The sequence below is a fragment of the Peromyscus eremicus genome, chromosome 10 (assembly GCF_949786415.1).
Source record: "Peromyscus eremicus chromosome 10, PerEre_H2_v1, whole genome shotgun sequence".
NCBI classification, from domain to species: domain Eukaryota; kingdom Metazoa; phylum Chordata; class Mammalia; order Rodentia; family Cricetidae; genus Peromyscus; species Peromyscus eremicus.
In genome coordinates this window covers 96,877,162-96,897,718 of record NC_081426.1, presented here as the reverse complement: position 1 = coordinate 96,897,718, position 20,557 = coordinate 96,877,162, and the positions used below count along the sequence as shown (strand labels likewise).

The following is a 20,557-nucleotide window of genomic DNA, read 5'->3' as shown; positions in this document are numbered from 1 at the left end:
CCTCTGCGCCTGCGCATCCTGCTGGCTCTGCGGAAACACGCGCCCTTCCGCTTGCTGCGTTGGGGCGGGGCCGCGGCGTCGCGACGCAACTTGCTCTCGGGTTGACGTCACGGCGCGGGCGGAAGATGGCCGGGTTGTTCTCCAGCAGCTGCTGACCCGGCAGTGCGGAGCCGGAGCCTGGCTCCCGCTGCCGCTGAGCGGCCGTCGTCATGTCACTGCTGCAGTCTGCGCTGGATTTCCTGGCGGGCCCTGGTTCTCTTGGCGGAGCTGCTAGCCGTGACCAGAGTGACTTCGTGGGGCAGACGGTGGAACTGGGCGAGCTGCGTCTGCGGGTGCGGCGGGTCCTAGCAGAAGGTGAGATGTAAGGCGTCGCCAGGCCGCGGGAGGCAGGAGCAGCCAGGGAGGGTCGCTGCTGGGGTGTGGTTCAAGTCAGAGCGCATGAGGGTCACCGCTTTGGGCAGGAGCAGCTAGATGGATCGTGTCCAGGGTATGAATTGAGTCTGGGCCGCAGAGAATCATTACTACGGTGTGGGTCATTTCAGGGCCGCGGAGAGTCATCTCTGTGGGCAGGGTCAGTGGGAATAGTCACTGCTAGAATGTGGATCGGGTCATCGCTGTGGAGCGACACTGCTGGGGTGTGAGTCAGGTGGGAGTGGGACCTGGCTAGGCAGAGTGACCACAGGGGCCTGTAGGTTAGGGCCTTCGGAGGTGTTTACTGAAGGTAGGCCGCGTCTGGGTTAAACACTTCCTGGAGGGTAGAGTTAGTGTAAGGGTCATGCTAGCAGGTGGTTGTCCAGTAAAGGAGGCCTGGGACTGGAGGGACCACCTCTATCTGGGGCGAATGCTGTGCCTGGGGCTTATAAAAAAGTTCAAAAGGTTGAAAGGTTGAGTCAAGTGGTGAGTACACTCACTCTGGGGTCATAAGCTATTATTCTTTATATCATATCCAGGGTTGCTGTTGCACCAAGGGAACTGTCTTGGGATGGCAGTGCTTGTGCTCCTGAGTTCTGAGGAACTCTACAGTCCATAAGCAATTCCCCCAGCTTGGTGAGGGAGAGGACAGACTGTGGGGCCTTGTAGTCTCGTTTTCTCTTACAGCCTTAGTGTTTGCCTCACTTCTGGAATATTTCTGTATGTGACCTCTTATAAGTTACAGGAAGCAAAGCCAGTAGATGTAACCTTTAAGAACCTGCTTGATAGACAATGCCACAGTCATGTGTCTTGAAGTCAGTCTAGTTTGTAGCTTCCTGAACATCCTTTCTATTCCTCACACAGGATCTGTAATCAGTATTGTGGAACCCTGTTCCGTCTTCTATGATTTCTCCTCTCTCTCTCTCTCTCTCTTTTTATGTGCATGGGTGCCTGCCTGTATTTCTGGGCATCATCTGTATGTGTTGCCTGCTAAGGCCAGAAGAGGGCTTTGGATCTCCTAGAACTGGATTGTTAACAGTTGTTCACCTCCATGTGGGTGCTGGGAATCTAATGCTGCTCCTCTCCTTTACAAGAGCAACAAATACTCTTCACTTCTGAGCCATTCCTTCAGCCACTGTGCCCATTATTACCATGGAGTGTGCCAGGTCTCAGTAGCTGTGACGTTTGCCTGCTAAACATAGTTATGTTCTGCCAAATTGGTTCAGGGAGAAGAGTGGCCTGACCCAAGTCTGAGGTAGCTCTCAGAATTGGAGAATCATCCCGCTGAGGTTGTCCGTGCCATTTGTGCTTAATGAGGGCAGGGAACTTGTTCAACGTTCTTTACTATGGTAGGGCAGACAGAAGCTTTGCCACATATATTCTCCACTGTGGATATAAACAGATTTGGATGTGATTTGGTGAGAAGACCTCTGGCGCTTTTCCCTTCAGAGATGGATTTAGTACCTCCACTAACAGTGTGTATGATATGTGATGTTGCAATGACAAAGATGATACCAGATCGGTTTGTTCATTCTGAAAGATACCAGGCAATTACCTTCATTTTTTAAGAAATTCAGCCCTGGAGTGATGTCACAGGCCTATAATCCTAGAGTCTTGGGAGTCTGAGGCAGAAAAATTCCAACTTCAAGGTCTGCCTGAGCTACAGGTAGAATTCAAGACCAACCTGGGCAAGTTTGTAAGATGATGTCTCAAAAAGTGAAAAGGGCAGGGTATATAGCTTAGTGATATAGCTCTTGCTTAACATGTATGAGGCCCTGGATTCAGTCTATAAACTGAGAAGGGAGAGAGGAAGAGAAGAGGCAGACCTGGTTTCCTTTCATATGGAATGCAAAATAAGACTTATGTTCAGATACTAGAAGGAAGAGGCAACTTGGGGATGGGGCAGTAGAATAAACCATATGAATTCTAGGGTAGCTGGGAGGGCTGCCTCTATAGAAAGGGCCAGCAGAAGATAGCTGTAGGGTCAGGGGTGAGGGCAAGAGGCAGTCTCTGGTGGGAGGTGGTCCTGATTGGCAAGAGAGGGAGATTTGTGTGAAGTAAGAAGCTTGCCCAGGCCACATAGAACCCAGGATGAAAAACCAGGAAGTGTGGGCAGCTACTGTCTGTACAGAGCAGCTCATTCTGTCTGCTCTCTGGCCCAGACAGGAATAAAAATAACCAATGCAATTATAAGCCATAGATTTCTTCCTTTTAGATTTAATGTGGTATTTTAAGTTTTTTTCTGAATTGAGACAGTAAGAAATCTGTAGTATTTTACATAGATTATTTAAACGAGTTTCCTGAACAGCGACTGTAGACCATGGGCCATTGGGATTCAAGCTGTCTTATAAGAATATAAGGAAGACTCTTAGCTTCACAATTCTTCAAGTTCAGAAAGATGAAGTTCACAATTCTTCAAGTTCAGAAAGATATCATGAGATGCTAAGAGGGGTTGAGAAAAATTTCTATAGTCAAATATATTGCTATGTATCTAAGTAAATGAATAAATATTCTCGTTGTAGGCAAATTTCTCCTATCAGTTTATATCAGATTTTTTTCACAGAGGAGTTTATGGGACACCATGCTTTGTTGTCATAGTTTTTATTAATGCTGGAGTATGAAATAGGTTGTTAGGCAGAACCATAAAGCCAGATATCTTTCTACTCATTTTGGAATTTGTTCTAAGTCTTCACTGATTTTTTTAAAATTTATATTATGTGTATGACTGTGCCTGTATGTATGCACTGTGTGCATCCATGGTACCTGAGGAGGTCAGAAGAGGGCATCCAATCCCCAGGAACTGGAATTAAGGAAGGTTATGACCACCCATGTGGCTGCTTGGGTCCTCTGCAAGAGCAAGAGTGCTTTTAACTGCTGAGCCATCTCTCCAGCCTCTGATTTTTATATCCTGTTTTTGTATCCTATAGCCTTCCTAAATTAGTTATAGTTCATTTGTTTCTCCCTTCTCTTTCTTGCGGGGAGGGCAGAGGGATGTCAGAGAAATGACTTGCAGCAATCACTTCTCTCTTTCCACACTGCAGATTCTGGGAACTGAGCTTGGGTTGTCAGACTTGATGGGAAGTTCCTTTATCTACTGAGCCATCTTGCCAGTCTGCCTTTTTTCTTCTGTTTTCTTCTCTTCCCTTCCGTCCTCCTCTCTTTGTTCTTTCCTTTTTGAGATTTTACCAGATTTGCTACTTGGAAGATTACTTTAATCTGCAAATAAAAACATCTTTACTTCTTTTGTGATCTGGATGCCTTTGATTTTCTTTTTCTTGTCTGATTGCGTTAGCAAAAGGTGTCGTATAGTATTGAGTATCAGTGATGTGAATATGCACCTTGACCTTCTTCCTGTTCTCATTTTACCACTAACACTGCTGCTATTGGTCCTTTAGGGATTCTTTTTATAAGTTGAGGAAGTTTCTTTCTAGTCCTGGTTTGCTGACAGTTTTAAATTTTATAATGGGACTGTCTGTTTAAATGAAGCATTGGGGAGGCTGAGGGAGAGAATGTAAATTCAGAGCCAACATAGCAAGACCCTGTTTTAAAAAACCAAAACATCACAAACTTACTGAGTTCTTTGATCCATCTATATGAGTGATATTGGTCAGTTTTTTTCTCTTTGAATGTCAGGGCAACATAATCTACTTTCTTCCTCGGGGTGTTGACATTTTTTTTCTGTTTGCATTAGCCTTCTTTGATGTTTGCTAACCCAGATAGAATTCATCAGTTTTACTTATTTGTTTTCAGGGTACTTGATTTCAGTTTTGCAGATTTCCTGTTTCTTTCTATTTGCTGATCTGAATTACACTTTCCCTCCCTGTCTCTGAGCAGAAGGTGTAAAGGGCTATGACATAGAAATTGGGCTGCAGTCTTTTGTAGGAAGCAATTACTATCCATGGCCAAAATTTGGTTTGTAAAGGTATTTCTAAGTTTAAGTCATAGCACTGACTGACAATTTTTTTTTTTCAGGAGGGTTCGCATTTGTTTATGAAGCTCAAGATCTGGGAAGTGGCAGAGAGTATGCATTAAAGGTAATAACTATTGACGGTTATTTTATGAGATTTTAGTTTATTGTAAAGATATCTTCGGCTATTTTCAAGGATACATCTCTGCTATTCTATGTGTATCAGTCAGTTTCAGTCTGTTAATCCTTGTCTTCTCCATGTTCTTGGGGCTTACCCTTATGCCCACAACTCCAGCTTACATTGAGAATGCTCTTGGTAGCTTCTTTTTTTTTTTGGTTTCGAGACAGGGTTTCTCTGTGTAACTTGCGTGCACTTTCCTGGAACTCACTTTGTAGGCCAGGCTGGCCTCGAACTCACAGAGATCCGCCTGCCTCTGCCTCCCGAGTGCTGGGATTAAAGGCATGCGCCACCACCGCCCAGCTCTTGGTAGCTTTTTATCCGACCTGGAGAGCTGGAGAGCTGGTCTGGTTTGGAGGGAGGAGTGGGAGTGACCCTCTGGATTTCATCCATTCTGCTCCACATGTAAAAATAAGGGCCAGGAATTTGAGGAGTTCAGAAGCCACTTATCAGATACATTCACAGCATGTCTGTAAATAGGATTAAAGTAATGTGGTGGGAAGGTCTCTAGATCTTGATGCCCAGTTAGGCAGCTCTGATTTTTTTTTTTTTGTCGTTAGACATAGCAGTAGGCCCAGCTCTGCTTTGATAGGCAAGCAGAGGAGGGGTCCTTTCCTGGCAAGGGTGGGGCATAACCAGTGGACCCTTGGACCAGGGCTGGTTTTGGCAGTCCACATTGTATACCTATTTTTTCTAGGTGTATACTCTATATCTTTGTTTTTCTTGTTTTATTCTGTCCTATTTTTACTTTTTCTTGGGTCTTTGGAATATAAAGGTCATTCAAGTCTTCTAAGCTTCTGTGAGATCACATGTTCAAATGCAGGTAAATGGTATGCTTCCTGAGTCTCAGTGTCCCCCAGAAACTGCCTGTAATCTCCAGAGTGTTTTATCTGTTAAGCAGAAGGTAAACAGACCTCAATCTTCTTGTGTACTATTCCCTGACAGAGATTATTATCCAATGAAGAGGAAAAGAACAGAGCCATCATTCAGGAAGTTTGCTTCTTGGTATCCTTTTCCTGGGACTGAGAGTTATTGCCATCACTAACTTGCCATCAGGCTTGACACAGTTACTAGGAGGCTCCTGTGATAAGTTAAAAAATCAGCCTTTTGCTTTTACCAGATTTCCTATAGATGTTTCTCATGCAAAGGATTTTTCTCTGTTACTCATTCTCATTGTTGAAGTGGAAGTTTCCTAGGTGTTGGGAAGTGGATTGCTGTTCCAGCCTTTGAGGTCTCCATGCCAAACAGATGGGTCAGTTATCACAAGGAGAGTCCCACTTTGCTTCTCTGATGACCTAGGCAAGAACTGTATGGATGCCACCATCTCGGTGGGCCTCAGTGTGCGCCCTGCTTGCACTCCTCCCCCTGTCCATATGGTACATGGCAGGACCTTTCTTGCTATTCTTTTCTACCACATGATAAGGCATAGTCTTTACTGCAGATAGAATTTTCTTGCTTTTCTTTTTAGGCTATGCTATCTGATAGCCCAATGGCTGCCTGAACTTTGAGTGGACACAGTCACTTCTGACCACCTTCCTGTTGTGGAACCTGGAGGTCTTCTGCCTGTCTCTCTGACCTGCTCATATCTAGCATTTCCATTAGCTTCCTGCCACAATTTTCACCTTCTAACTGTCCTTACTTGCTCCTCCCTCATCATTCTATTCAGGTACCCATATGTGCTGAGGCATAAGGCAATTTGAGTATCATGATTTTGGTTTCTTAACACTTGTGAATGTTTATTTTTAAGTACACAGAGTTGTGGACATACTTATTCATATTATTCTTTAACAAGACATGCAGAAAAAACTTTCCGGCCACCCCAATATTGTCCAGTTCTGCTCTGCAGCATCCATAGGAAAAGAGGAATCGGATACTGGGCAGGCTGAGTTCCTCCTGCTTACAGAGCTCTGTAAAGGTAAAGTGCCTTGAAGTTTAAGTGCTTTCTGACATGTTTGAATAGTTTTAGCAATACTCCCACGATGTTCTGAAAGTACATCAGTCTTGGCTGAAAGAACCAGTCAACTATCCACTGGTGTTTTTGTTGTTTGGAATATGCTTTTGTGTGTCCTTCGTGGATTGTTGGTTCTTTGTATATTTTGAGACAGTTTTACTATGTAGGTCTGGTTGGCCTGGAAGTTGCTACGTAGAGCAGCCTAGACTTGAAATCACAGATACCTACCTACCTACTTCTGCCTCCCAAGAGCTGGGATTAAAGGTGTGTGCTACCATGCCTGACCTTAGGCTATAGATTCTGAAGAGCAGGGTCTCATCATGTCTTTCTCCTGAAACAGGATGAGCAGACATGCAATGGAACCTCAGTGTCATCATATGTAAGCTGGAAAGGTCAACAGAGGTGCATAAGTGGCATGTTCTTAGGTAGTGCAAATAATGCTTTGTTTTAAGAGGAATGGAGGAGGCCCTTAGTTGGCATGTGGCCTTATCAAGGTCAAACCAAAGAAAGCATCAGGAAGACTCTTTGATCCACTGGCAGACCAGAGGATCGGACATACCTCAGGTAGATCTCTAGGGACTGAATGGTTGCATTGAGTGACTATGGGTAATGCTTGAGTCTCTCCCTTCCTGGATGTGGTATTGCACTCCTGTAATCCTAACAATAGGGAGTTGAACTCCACACTCTGGCTATTAAGTGGAATTGACCACTCAAAAATAGCTAACTCCATCACAGAGCTCTACTGATGAATGTCTTCCAAAATGCTATGTCATTCCCAGTGTGGTCTGGAGTATGTGGTGCCTATGCTGAGGGAAAACTGTGGTACAAGTGGCTGCTTATGTGTCCACCAGAGCAGTGAGTGTTGGGAAAGAAGACGCAAAGGAGCAGCAGGGGAGACTGAGGCAGGAAGCCCATGGAGGGAATCCCCACCATGTGAAAGCTGCTTGCCTGTGAGCCAGTCCCTACTCAGTGATCATGAGAAACTATGGTATGATGGCTGGAGTGGGGGCAGACCAATAGCAGACAGATGAGGACAGAGGAGAAAGCTGTGGACAGTGAGTGAATAGATTGGCAAAAGGAGCAAAAATGGAATGTCTAGCTAATAGGAAGAGGTGTAGTGTGTTTAGAAGCCACAAATGAGCCAATAAGATCCCTCTGTCAAGTGGAAGAGGGTGGGGATCCATGAAGGTCGCATATAGTCTCTTAGTTGTCAAAAGCAAGAGACTAAATGTGCAGTACAGACTGTTTCCACAGGGCTGGAAGCCCTGGGATGTTAGCCTCTACTGGGGCAGAGCATTCTCCTCCAGCTTCCCCCACTTCTGTCCTCATGTGTCTGCAGGTCCCCACTAGTCCCTGTCAATCTACCAGTACCCTGGTCTACCTGTTAGCAAAGTCATCCACTGTGAATAGAGGACAGGAGGCTATGAAGTCAGGAGCTGCCTGGGCTAAGAACTTGTATCAGGGGAGAAAGGTGGATTAACTACATCTCAATTGACATATATACAGATATTCTGTTTGCTCAACTTTTTTTTACTAAATGTATTCATTTATTTTACATCCCGACCACAGTTTCCCCTCCCTCCTTTCCTCCTATCCCCTCGTCCCACGTTCACTCCATACCCCCATCCATTCTTCCTCTGTTTCTATTCAACTTTTTCATTCTAAAGTTTTAAATTTAATGAAAACATAAAAGTTCAGTGGATAGATGCATTAGATTTGCCAGTTTATAACATTTTCTAATAGTTGATTTATCTTTCTCAATAGTCTTGCTTCTCTCTATCTTTCTCTGTCTCTATCTTCTCTGTCTCTTTTAAAGACAAGCTGCAAACATCAAGACCAGGAAGTGTTTGTATGTGTGTGTGTGGTTTTGTTTTGTTTGTTTGTTTAAGGCAGGCTCACTCTGGCCAAGGCTGGCTTGGAACTTGAATCAGTCTTTCTGCCTTGACTTTGTGAGAGCTGAGATTACAGGCCTGTGTCACTGTTACCCACTCAAGACAAGAAATTATTTTTTATATGTATTGTCTGAGAGCAGGGACCTTTTCTGTTAAAGTTGCAGGCTTAAATTGTACATCTGACTCTTATCTTGGATGTAGTATACAGTGTATGATTAGCTAGGATGCCTTTCTAATATCACATCCAGCCTCCAACAAAATCCTTCGTGGTTCCCTAAGTTATAGTCATCTGAGTCTGTTTCTTGTGACTTTTTTTTTTTTGGCAGCTCCAGTCTAGAAACTGGGACTAGGTACTCTGGGCCATTTCTTTACAAGCTAGGAAGGTGCCAGCTCTAGTGTTATGGCCTCCAGCTTAGAACTCTTGGGATACAGAGAAGCACTGTCCCTGTGCTGGGCAGTGTAAGAGGCAGATTTGTCCAGTCTGCTACATTTTGTCTTCATGGACGCCTGTTGTTCCTGCTATATTCAGCTACAAAAGAGCATATGCTCATTGAAAAAGTAAAAGCAGGGCTGACCACTGGTATTGGATAATCAATTAAGGGCTCATCTTAAGTGTCTTAGTTAGGTTTTTTATTGCTGTGAAGAAACACTATGACCACACCAAGTCTTATAAAAAAACATTTAATTGGGGTGGCTCGATTACAGTTTCAGAGATTCAGTCCATTATCATCATAACAGGGAACACCATCATAACATGGTGGCATGTGGGTAGATGTGGTGTTTGAGTAGTAGTTCTGAGTCCTGCATCTTGCAGCCAACAGGAAGTCAGCTGAGACAATGCGCAGTATCCTGAGCATAGGAAACCTCAAGGCCCACTTCCACAGTGACACACTTGCTCCTCCAACAAGGCCATTCCCACTCCAACAAAGCCACACCTCCTAATAGTGCCACTCCCTATGAGATTATGGGGGCCAATTACATTCAAACTACCACATTCCACTCCTGGGCCCCCAGAAGCTTGTAACAGAATCATAATGCAAAATGCCTTTAGTCCAACTTCAGAAGTCCCCATAGTCTATCACGGTCTCAACAATGTTTAAAAGTTCAAAGTTTCTTCTGAGATTCATAAATCTCTTAACTGTAATCCCCTATAAAATCAAAAAACAGATCACATAATTTCCAACATATAATAACACAGGTTATACATTCCCATTCCAAAACATAGGGACCAAAGCAAGACCAAAAACCAGCCGGGCAAACTCCAAACTCTACATCTCCATATCTGATGTCAAAATGCTCTTCAGATCTCCAACTCCGTTCAGCTTTGTGGACTGCAACACACTTCTTTCTCTTAGGCTGGTTCCACTCCCGGTTAGCAGCTTTCCTCTGCAGGTATCTGGCATCTCTTAACATCTTGGGTTCTCCAAAGCAATCCACGCTTCAAGTTCACAGCTTCCCACAATGACCTCTCTACTGGACCTCCATTCAGAGACACCCCTGACACATGCTTGGCCTTAGAGGCTTTCTTTAGGCTCAGAGGCAGATTCCATAACCATTTTTCCTATCCTTAACTCTAAAGCCAGAACCATGTGACTGAAGCTGCCAAGTTCTGCTGCTTGCTGGGGCTGGCACATGGCCCCCTTATTCAATTACATCCTCACTAGCTTTCTGTTCTTCACTGCCTAAGCTTGGCTGTCCTGAAACATGCTCTGTAACCAGGCTACTTTCAAACTCAGAGATCTGCCAGCCTCTGCCTTTCTCGTGCTGGGATTAAAGGTGTGCCCCACCACACCCAGCTCTAAGCTTTTCTTTAGTTCTTTTCACCAGTGGGAAATTTAGCTGGGTGAGATCTTGCCTTAAGGTCACCACTCCCTTTATTCCATCTCCTTGAACACAGGATTTAGCTCTGTTCCACTTCCTGGTGCTTTTTTTCTCCTCAAAATTTATATTTTGTAATTTAACCTGCTGAGCTTGCTCCTTTTCATTATAAATCTTCATTAGAGTTACCACGAATAACCACAGAGTCTATACTAGGCTGTTTTGAGATTTCCTCTGCCAATAGAGTTAATCTAAAATTCTTCACTTTAGCCTTAGGCAGACTCTTCAGACAAGGGTGAAAGGCAGCCACTTTCTTCACTAAAATATCACGAACCATTTCTAGGCAACATATAAAATTCTTTTCCTCTGAAACCTCTTGAGTGAGCACCCCACAGCTCATCAAATCACACACTCAGCACCACTCACTGTCTTCCGTGTTCCTACTAGGATGGCCCATTAAGCAGCAATTAAAATGTTCAACTGCTTTTCTAATACACAGTCCCAAAGTCCATATTACTCCAAACAAAAACATGGTCAGGCCTGTCACAATACTCCAGTCCCTTATACCAACTTCTGTCTTAGTTAGGGTTTCTATTGCTATGAAGAGACGCCATGACCATGGCAACTCTTATAAGGAAAATAAAAAATTTAATTTATTTATTTATTTTTTTAAATTTATTTTTTGCTTACAGTTTCAGAGGTTCAGTCCATTATCATCATGGTGGGGAGCATGGTGACATGCAGTCAGACATGCTGGAAGAGTAGCTAAGAGTCCTAAATCTTGCTGGCAACAGGAAGTCAGCTGAAACACTGGGCATAGGAAACGTCAAAGCCTGCCCCCACAGTAACACACTTCCCCCAATAAGGCCATACCCACTCTAACAAAGCCACACCTCCTAATAGTGCCACTGAATCTAGGATTCAGTTTATTCTAGAGATTTCATTTCTACCCACTATATACTAGGATTTTTTGCAGGCTGTCACACCCACTCAACTTTTACTAGGATTCTAGGGATTGAAACTCTGGTCCTCATGCTTATGTGGCAAGCACTTAACCCACTGAACCAGCAGTATCTGCATTTCCTTTTTGGTAATCCAAAGTTGTTACAACAGGGTGAGCTGATATCCTAGTAGGTTTCTGTTGATTTGATAAGACACCATGACCAAAAGCAACCTGAGTAAGAAAGGACACATTCCATCCCTGAGGAAGTCAGGATAGTAACTGAAGGCATGAACCTGGGGGCCCGCACTGGACACACAAGCCATTGAGGAATGCTGCTTATTGGTTTGCTTTCTTATATAACCCAGGACTATCTGCCCAGGGTTGGCACCACCTACAGTGGACTGGATCAAACATTAATTTAAAAAATTGTCCCCTCAGAACAGGGGCTGTCTGTGACTCTTACTGGCTTTTGGGACCCTATTTCTCATACTGGGTCTTCTTCTCATACTGTCCAGCCTTAATATGTGGGGAGGTGTTTAGTCTTACTACATGCAACTTGATATGCCACATTTTATTGATGCTCATAGAAGACCTGCCTTTTTTTGGATGGAGACAGAAGAAGAGGGAAATTGGAGACAATTTCTAAAAACTAAGCAGCACAGCTGACAAACTAATATGCTTTGGGAGGACACAGATAAGCGACCAGGTGCTTAAAGGTGAACACTTCTGTGCTGGACAGGGCTTTCCTGGATTTGGGGCAGAGTTGTTGAACTTCTGAGAAGTTGGGGAATCCCGCTCCGTGTGATAGCAAGTGCAGAATTCACTAAAGGCAGTCTTGAAGTGTTAGGTTGAGCCATGGACCTTTTAAGTTGATCTCTTTTGTTGCATCCACTGTAAGCCCTCAATCCGTACTTCGTCACGAATAGGCTAAACTATCTCCGAGTAAAGTAAGAGGTTTTCTTTTTCTTTTTTTTTTTAATTTATTTTTTTATTTTATTTTATAATTTAATTTTAATTTTTTAGCAGTTCCTGCTCTGTCACATGTGGATTATTTGTAAAAATACTTTAAAACTGAAGATGTAACTCAGTTGGTAGAGTGCTTACCTAGGATGCATGAATCCCTGGGTTTGATTGCTAGCACTGCAAAAAAAATTAAAAAAAAACAGGCATGCACACCTGTGATCCCAGCACTCAAGAGGTAGAGAGAAGGATCAGAAGTTCAAAGTCATCCTTAGCTACTAAGCAAATTGGAGGCTTCAAAAAAAAAAAAAAAAATCAAAAGTATAGGTTAGATGGCTCCACAGTTAAGAGTGTTGCTGCTTTGCAGAGCATCCCAGTTTGTACCTCAGCACTCTTGTCAAGTGGCTCACAACCACTGTAGTTCTTACTCCAAGGCATCCAGTGCTTTCTTGTGGCCTTAGTGAGACACCTGCACTCATATGTACCAATCCCCACACACACATAATTTAAAAATAAAATTGTTAAGCATCAGTGAAATGACTCAGTGGGTAAAGGCATCTGCCGCCACACTTGACCATCTGACTTCAATCCTTAAGACACACATGGTGAAAAAAGAGGCCAACTTCCAAAACGTCCTCCAAACTCCCTGTGTGCATGGTCATGTATACCCACACTAAATGTTTTAAAGATGAAATAAAAATAAATATTTTTTAAAATTTTATGTGTGTGTATGACAATTTCACCTGCCTGTGTGTATGTGTGCCACATGTGTGCTAGTGCCCATGATGGTCAGAAGAGAATATCAGATCCCCTAGAACTGGAGTTATAGATGGTTGTGAACCACCATGTGAATGCTAGGAACCAAACCCAAGTCCTCTTCAAGAGCAATACATGCTCTTAACTCTTGAACCATCTCTCCAGCCCCCAAATAAATAAATTTTAAAAGTCTTATGGCTTATTATAGTGACATATACATATAATCCTAGCATTCAGAAAGTTAAAGTTAAAGAGGGTGGCAAGTTTTTGAAACCCTGTCTCAAAACAATAAAAATCTCTTAATTCTTACCAAGAATGAACTATTGAGTGGGCCAGTTAAAATTAACATTATGATCAGTCTGACATAGAGCTTAGGTGGACATATCTACCCCTGCCCCTGGGAGCCTGCCTGTTTCACCAGGGTCCCTATTTTTTGGAGGACCACTGTTCCCTTGGGTTTGTATAGATTCTGAGAATCAAGTATGGAGGTAGCAGGAATTTGTTTAATCCTGCAAGAGTTAGGAGCCAGAAGTAAGCTACCAGCAGAACATGATGTAATTCTGAACTACTAGGATATAGTTCTATGGTGAGGAACTGTGGTGAGGGTGAGGTTTCTGTTCTGTCTCTGCTGTGCTGTGGATATGAGCCTAGAGCTTCTGCTTTGTGATTATTCTTTCAGTGACCTTGGTCACTGCCTCTGTCTAACCGCTAGAACTTTTCCCCCTGCCTTCAAAGCTTTCTCATATGATTGTTTTTGCTTCTTGTTTTGTCCCAGGGATGTCCCAAGCCATCCCCTGCCCCTACCTTCCCTGGAACAGGGGTGGTCCTTATACCCAAAGTTATAGGGACCCCCTTTTATTTGCCTTCCTACAGAAGTTTAAGGAATGGCTAGAGTGGTACAGATTGGGTATGCACCCTGACTAAGGCCTTAGAAATGCCACTCCTGCCTGGACTGTCATATACAGAGACAGATCAAACCTGTTAACAAGTGGAGTATAGCATTCTCAACCCCAGGGTGACTAAATTCACTTGTCTCCTTTAGGACAGCTGGTGGAGTTTCTCAGGAGAGTTGAATGTAAAGGCCCTCTGTCCTGCGACAGCATTCTGAAGATCTTCTACCAGACATGCAGAGCAGTGCAGCACATGCACAGGCAGAAACCACCCATCATCCACAGGGATCTCAAGGTACCAGCTGGGTTGCATTGCTGGCTGCATGTCTTCACACTCTGTTCTCCTACCTTGGGACAACTCCCTAGTAGTCTTTGTGCCCCTCATGCTTGGTCAGAGCCCAATGCTTTCTGCTTAGCTATTGTCCAGTCATTCTAAGCTTCTCAGTTGCCTTTTCTCACAGAATTGTGGCCATCCAGGTGCAGTTCTGACCTTGGTGGGGAATCACTTACATGGAAAGGCTTCTGTTGTGTTTCTCCAACTGTAGGCAGTGTGAATGTACCATAGCCTAGCTGAGGGTGGCACCTGCCTGTCTGAATTGCTATATATAACTTGTGTAGCCTGGCTTAGGAGTATACTCATATGAGTTTATTTCACTTTTTCCTGTTATTAATGAAGTTGAATATTTATAGCTACCAGCACCTTATTCTTCAGTTTCTTTTTATTTTGCCTCTCCCTCCCCCTCTATTTTGCCTTTGCTTATATATTTGGCTCACTGGAATTCCTGGTATATTATTGAACAAAACCTTTAAAGTTATATTGCCATATAGCCTAGTGTTTATTCCCCTGTTGTGTCTTTTTAAAAAAAAAATCTAAAACTGGATTGGTGAGGTGGCTCAGCAGGTAAAGGCATTTTCTACCCAGCCTGATGTCTTAGCTACTTTCCTATTGCCGTGAAGAAACACCATAACCAAAGCAACTTATAGAAGAAAACATTTGGTTGAGAGGGTTGTTTATAGTTTCGGAGGGTGAGTCCATGACCATCATGGTGGAGAGCATGATGGCAGGCAGGCAAGCATGATGCTAGAACAGAAACTAAGAACTTTCTTACATCCTGGTCCTCAAGTTGGAGGCAGAGGTGGTGGTGGGGGAAGACTGGGAGTAACATAGAATTTTGAAACCTCAAAGCCCATCCCCAGTGATACACCTCCTCCAAAAAGGCCACACCTCCTAACCCTTCCCAAAACAGTTCCACCATTCAAATATATGAGCCCATAGGGCCATTCTCATTTAAACCACCACCCCCGACAACTCTGAGTTGATTCCCAGGCTCCATGTGAGGAAAGGAGAGAACTGGCTCTCAAAAGTTGTTCTCTAACCTCCACACATATGCTGTAGCATACATGCACCTCTTTACACAAAATAAATACTTTGCTTATTTATTTATTTAATATTTATTTATTTAAGCTTGAAGACAGTGTGGTAGATGTTATTGTTGGTGGTGGTAGGTGGATGTGTGTTAGAAAAAATGAATATAAAGAATAAAATTAGTGGAGAATTGGTCACCTGCCTACTGAGGTGTCTACACAGGTGAAGCCTGTAGCTTCTGCTTCAGGAGCCCTAAGAGCTGGCTACTCTAGTCACTTCTTGCTGTGAAACAGGCACTTCAGTTGCTTATACACCTCTCGTGTGTGTATTTGACTTTGCCTCAGCCACTGCCTGCTTTCAGTGACCATGTTCTTGGTTTCCTTGATGCTACACAGTTTGTTTTCTGTGCTGGTGGGTGTCATTTGAATTCTTTTGTGCCTGTTTTTTTTTTGCTCAGCATTATGTTTAGATCCGTCTGTATTTCTGTGTAGCCTTAGCTCATAGAATATGCATTGTGGGACTTTCTCATTATATATCCTTCTGCTGTGGACAATGTGGCACATCTGTTTTACTTCCCTTGTTTGTAGCTGATTCTGCTGGCCTGTGTCCTGAGAATAGTCCCATCTGGCTCATCATGGAGCAAGTGTCCTCTGTGGTTGGAGGGTACGGGCATCTAACTCGGGGTGTTCTGGAGGCACACAAACTCCATAGTTCTTCCTTTTGCCAGCCTGTGGTATTACATGCACTTCAACCTTGACGGGCTAGTTGATAGACTCAGCAGAGAACTAGACTAGGAATGTAGGTGGCTGCCTACCTGTGTTGAGACACTCTACTCTGATGAATATATAGGACACTTAAAGTACCTAGAAGGAGGAACAGGATGCCAGTAAAGCAATTGACTGGAATTAGGATTGCATGTAATTTTATGAGTCATGGATTTAAATTTGGCTGGGTGTAGTAGTGCTTATCTTTAATCTCAGCATCTGGGGCGTGGGGGGCGGCCAGGGGTGTGGGCAGAGTCAGGTAGACCTCTGTGAGTTCAGGGCCAGTCTGGGTCAACATAGTGAGTTCTGGCCAACCCAAAAAAAAAAATATTTTAAGGCCTTCTACATGAGAAGTCTTTTGTCTATCTTTGTTAGATTTATTCCTAAATTAATGTAGATATAAGTAGTATATTTTATTCTTTATCTTCTGACTTTTCAGAAGGCTCATTGCCCTTCATTAGGTTTTCTGTTTGCTGGGTGGGTGGTTTTTAAACTTTAAGAAATTTTGTAATGGCCCCTAGCAACCAGCAGCCTGGACCTTGGTGCAGAGGGTTTTTCTAAGGAACTGATCTAATATTCCTGTTTGTCTTTGCTGAGGTTTAGGTTCCATGTATACACTAAGTTCATAAGAACCGTCCTTTGGCATTTTGCAGGTTGAAAACTTACTGCTTAGTAACCAGGGGACCATTAAGCTGTGTGACTTTGGCAGTGCCACAACCATCTCCCATTATCCTGACTACAGCTGGAGCGCCCAGAAGCGAGCAATGGTGGAGGAAGAGGTGAGGCATGCATTTGAGTCTACACTCTTAGGAAGCTGCATCTCAGTTCCTTTCCCTTGCATACTCCAGATATCCCCTCTGAGTCTTCAGGTACAAGTCTGAGTATGGCTTTATAAATAAAGATTCCTAACAGATTGCCTGGTACAGTATCCTGTGAGGGAGCATCATCTTCTTCCTGGCTGTATTCTGCTAGTTTGTGGCCACAGATTTAAACAGAATGGAGAATTCATTTGATCTCATGTTCTTCTTATCAACCTGCCTTTAAATGTCTTCATCCTGTTGATTTCTTAGAATTATTTTTAATTGTCTTAAATATGTACAACAAATTTTATTTTAACATTTTAAGTCATATTTCAGTGGCATTAAGATACATTAGGACTGAAGAGATGGCTCAGAGGTTGGGAGCACTGGCTGCTCTTCCAGAAGTCCTGAGTTCAATTCCCAGCAACCACATGGTGGCTCATAACCATCTATAATGAGGTCTGGTGCCCTCTTCTGGTATGCAGGCATACATGCAGGCAAAACACTGTATACATAATAAATAAATCTTTTTTTTTTTAATTAATTTATTAATTTATTTTTGGTTTTTTCGAGACAGGGTTTCGCTGTGTAGCTTTGTGCCTTTCCTGGAACTCACTCTGTAGCCCAGGCTGGCCTTGAACTCACAGAGATCCACCTGCCTCTGCCTCCCAAGTGCTGGGCCGCCCGGCTGGGAGGAGGTCTTAAATACAGGCTTACAGTACAATGGGAGAACCCTGGAGGGCAGAAGTTTGCTATTGATGTTTTACAATCTTGATTCTAAGCTGTTAACACCCATTATGTAGGATATACAGACAAGGACCTTCCCTTAAGCATTCAGGAGGTTAAAAAAAAAAAAAAAAAAGAAAAGAAAAGAAAAGAAAAAGATACTCACATTATTGTGCAGCTATCTCCAGAATTTTTCTGTCATTCTAAACTTAGAATTTTTTTTTATTTTTTTATTTTTTTAAGGTTTTTCGAGACAGGGTTTCTCTGTGTAATTTTAGTGCCTATCCTGGATCTCGCTCTGTAGACCAGGCTGCCCTCGAACTCAAAGAGATCCACCTGGCTCTGCCTCCCGAGTACTGGGATTAAAGGCGTGCGCCACCATTGCTCAGCCTAGAAATATTTTTTAAAAGTTATTTAGAGGGCTGAAGATGTGGCTGAAAGAACACTTGCTTAGCATAAGCAAGGTTCTAGCTTCAATCCCTAGTTTAAAAGAATTATTTAGAAATATTCTTTGTTGAGAGACCCACAGCTTAGGTCAGGTGGCTTCTGTCCCTGCAGAGAGGCTGCATCCTCAAAATGCATATATAATTCCACAATGACTAGCATTTCATAGAAGTTACATGAATTGCGTGTACAAAACAATACAGAGCAAAGGAATAGCCACAGTGCTCAGCATAAAGGTCCCAAAGTGTAAAGATAGATAAAGGATAGTGAGGGACCATGATTCTGAAAGATGGCCTTACATTTCTAGCCTGTCAGGTGCTGCTAGGTGAAGCTACTACAAGGCTAGATTGCCTTTCATGGGAGGACACTTGCTTCCTAGGGATACATCTGTGGAGGAAGAGGCATAACTACCTGGCACAATGCTGTCAGGGACAGTTGTGTTTATTGCTTAACATGATGCAGGCCTTATTAAAGGCAGGGTTTCTGAGCTACTTGGAGGTCTGTCACCACATCAGAGCCATGCTTATTAGACCAAGTGGGTCCTCATCTTTGCAAAGATCATGCTAAGTTCCGTATGAGGCTTCATTCTCAACCACTGTTAAGAGTTTGAAGCCCAAGAAGAATTCTGGCCAGAGCTTAGGAAGAAAGCCCTGCCCTTGCTGTTCAGTGTTTGTCCCACTTCATAGTCAACTGTGTATGATTCAATTTTAGTGTATCAGAGTTGTCAGCCACCATCAATATGAGTGAAAACCATTCAGGTCAGTATTTATTTGGATCATCAATCCAGTCCAGTTCCTTTTGCTTAGTTATCCTTTTCCAATGTCCTGCCTATGTGTGATGTATGGATGTAGTCCTACAGCCCTTCATTATGCCCATCTATTATGTGTAGAGCTCGACTCATTCCTCATAGCTTCTGGTGTCCTGCAAGTCTCCTTCAAGTGGTGATGACTCTTCTTAACCCATCTTTGCTGTCTGCTACTGACTGTTAGTACTCTACCCATCACTGAAGTGGGAGCCCCAGAACCTGCTCCTGTATTTGTTATTCATAAGGACTTGGGTACCATTTTTCCCCGTGGTCACGATTCAGTATGTCTTTATTTTGGTGGGAAAATGTCCCAGATTTACTTCACAAGGCTCTTGGATTCTTTTCACATTTACCATCTGGTATGGTTTTAATGTGGTTTGTTTTATCCAGACTTATACTGAACTTAATCCTCATTGTGGGTATTCTTAAGTCAACTATGGTTTTTAGAAGTGGACCCTTTTAGAAAGGATTAGAATTAAAAAGGTCATCAGGATGGAGCCTAGTGTTTAAGTTTTGGTGGCTTTCTAAAAAAGAAAGACTAGAAGATATATGGACATTACTTCTGTCTGCTATGTGGTACCCTGTGCTGCCTTGGGACAGTGCCAGAAAAAAGACTGCTACCACATATAAGCTCTGGACCAGAATCATAAATTAAAGCAAACCTCCTTTCTCTTAGTTTATACAGCCTGTGGTGTTGTGTTATTAGCAATGGAAAATGGACTGATAACCATCATTTTGGAGCACTTGTATCTTTATAATACAGGAGGTTTTGGGTGACCACATGCCTACCTTGCTCTGGCTCTGGGCTCAGCTTCTTGTCTGAGAAGCCTTGCTACCTTGGAATCAGAAAGGAATAGAGAGTCTGGTCAGATCACAAGTGTATTGGTCACTGCTGGACCTCTATGTCTGGGCCTAACAAGTAGATGTACTTACTTATCCCGTGTAAGCAGCTGTGCAAATGATCACACATCCATTCTTAGAGTGGCAACTACAGATCTGCACAGCATCTCCACCCAAATGTGTCTTGAGTGAGAGCCATGTTGTCTACAGTCTGACTGTTCCCTGGTCAGCCTCAGGATCATGTGCCCTCAGCACTAAAGAATCTACTGGAAGTTTGGGTTTGTTTTAACTTTTGTTCCCAAGTTCTGTGTGCTGAATAGACACAGTGTCCAGACATTCCTGGGATTATTTTCTCCTTAGTATGGTCCTTACTCATTTGTAGTATATTTGAGTTTACTTAACAGTATTTCCAGAGCAATTGTCATATGCCCCTTTTCACAACAGCTTCTTATACCTTATTTAGTATTTTCCCTTCTAAGCCTCTTTATCCAGAGCTGGGCAGAGCTAGCTACTCCCTTTTCTCTGGTCCTATGGGTCTCTTTTTGGGTTTTTGTTTATTTTATGATTCCTGGACTCTGCTGAAGTGACTCTGCCTTAGTTCACTCAGTTTACTGAGTTTCTGTAGCTGCTTGCATCCCCAATGTGTATCTTTATCTATGTTTCTATTGCTCATGCTGTTTTCAGTATGCTGTAGGTATCAACAGGTCTACATGAACAACCACTTTGTATCCTTGTATCAGGTGGGCTTTCAGAGTGGATACTTGGGGAGGAATGAAATGAGCTTGCTGGATCAAAGGGTCAGTGCTCTAAAGTATATCAAATCAAGTTTTTAATGAAAGTACATCTCACACCTAAAGTATATGGTCATACAGTAATGTGGCTTGGTGTTGGCCCTTTGTTGGCCACAATACACTCAGCATTGCCTCTGGTCTGACCTTTTGTCCACTTTTCATTTGATCTCTCTCCATCTCTTGGATCCATGATGTTTTACACCTTTCTGCAGGCTGTGGTTGGAACTGTATCTTACATAGATTTCCTTGTCATCCTTAGAGAGGCTTCTCATGTTGGCTTTCCACTGGCTTGCACCTTCCACTGTCTAAGAAGTC

At 43.2% G+C, this 20,557-nt stretch overlaps 1 protein-coding gene across 6 annotated transcripts in view; it reads left to right on the top strand.

The window, feature by feature from the left end:
* Positions 1-111: 111 nt before the first annotated feature.
* Gak (cyclin G associated kinase) overlaps positions 112-20,557 on the top strand; it is a 68,105-nt gene continuing 47,659 nt past the window's right edge. For 3 of the 6 annotated variants that reach the window (XM_059274955.1, XM_059274956.1, XM_059274954.1), the window contains exons 1-6: positions 112-354; positions 4,384-4,445; positions 5,442-5,501; positions 6,297-6,411; positions 13,859-14,001; positions 16,490-16,615. In XM_059274955.1, the coding sequence (XP_059130938.1) occupies positions 210-354; positions 4,384-4,445; positions 5,442-5,501; positions 6,297-6,411; positions 13,859-14,001; positions 16,490-16,615 (651 nt within the window). In that variant the 5' untranslated portion in view covers positions 112-209. Of the gene's footprint in view, positions 355-4,383; positions 4,446-5,441; positions 5,502-6,296; positions 6,412-13,858; positions 14,002-16,489; positions 16,616-20,557 lie in introns of those variants that run through there. The other 3 variants (XM_059274957.1, XM_059274958.1, XM_059274959.1) reach the window with 3 other exon arrangements.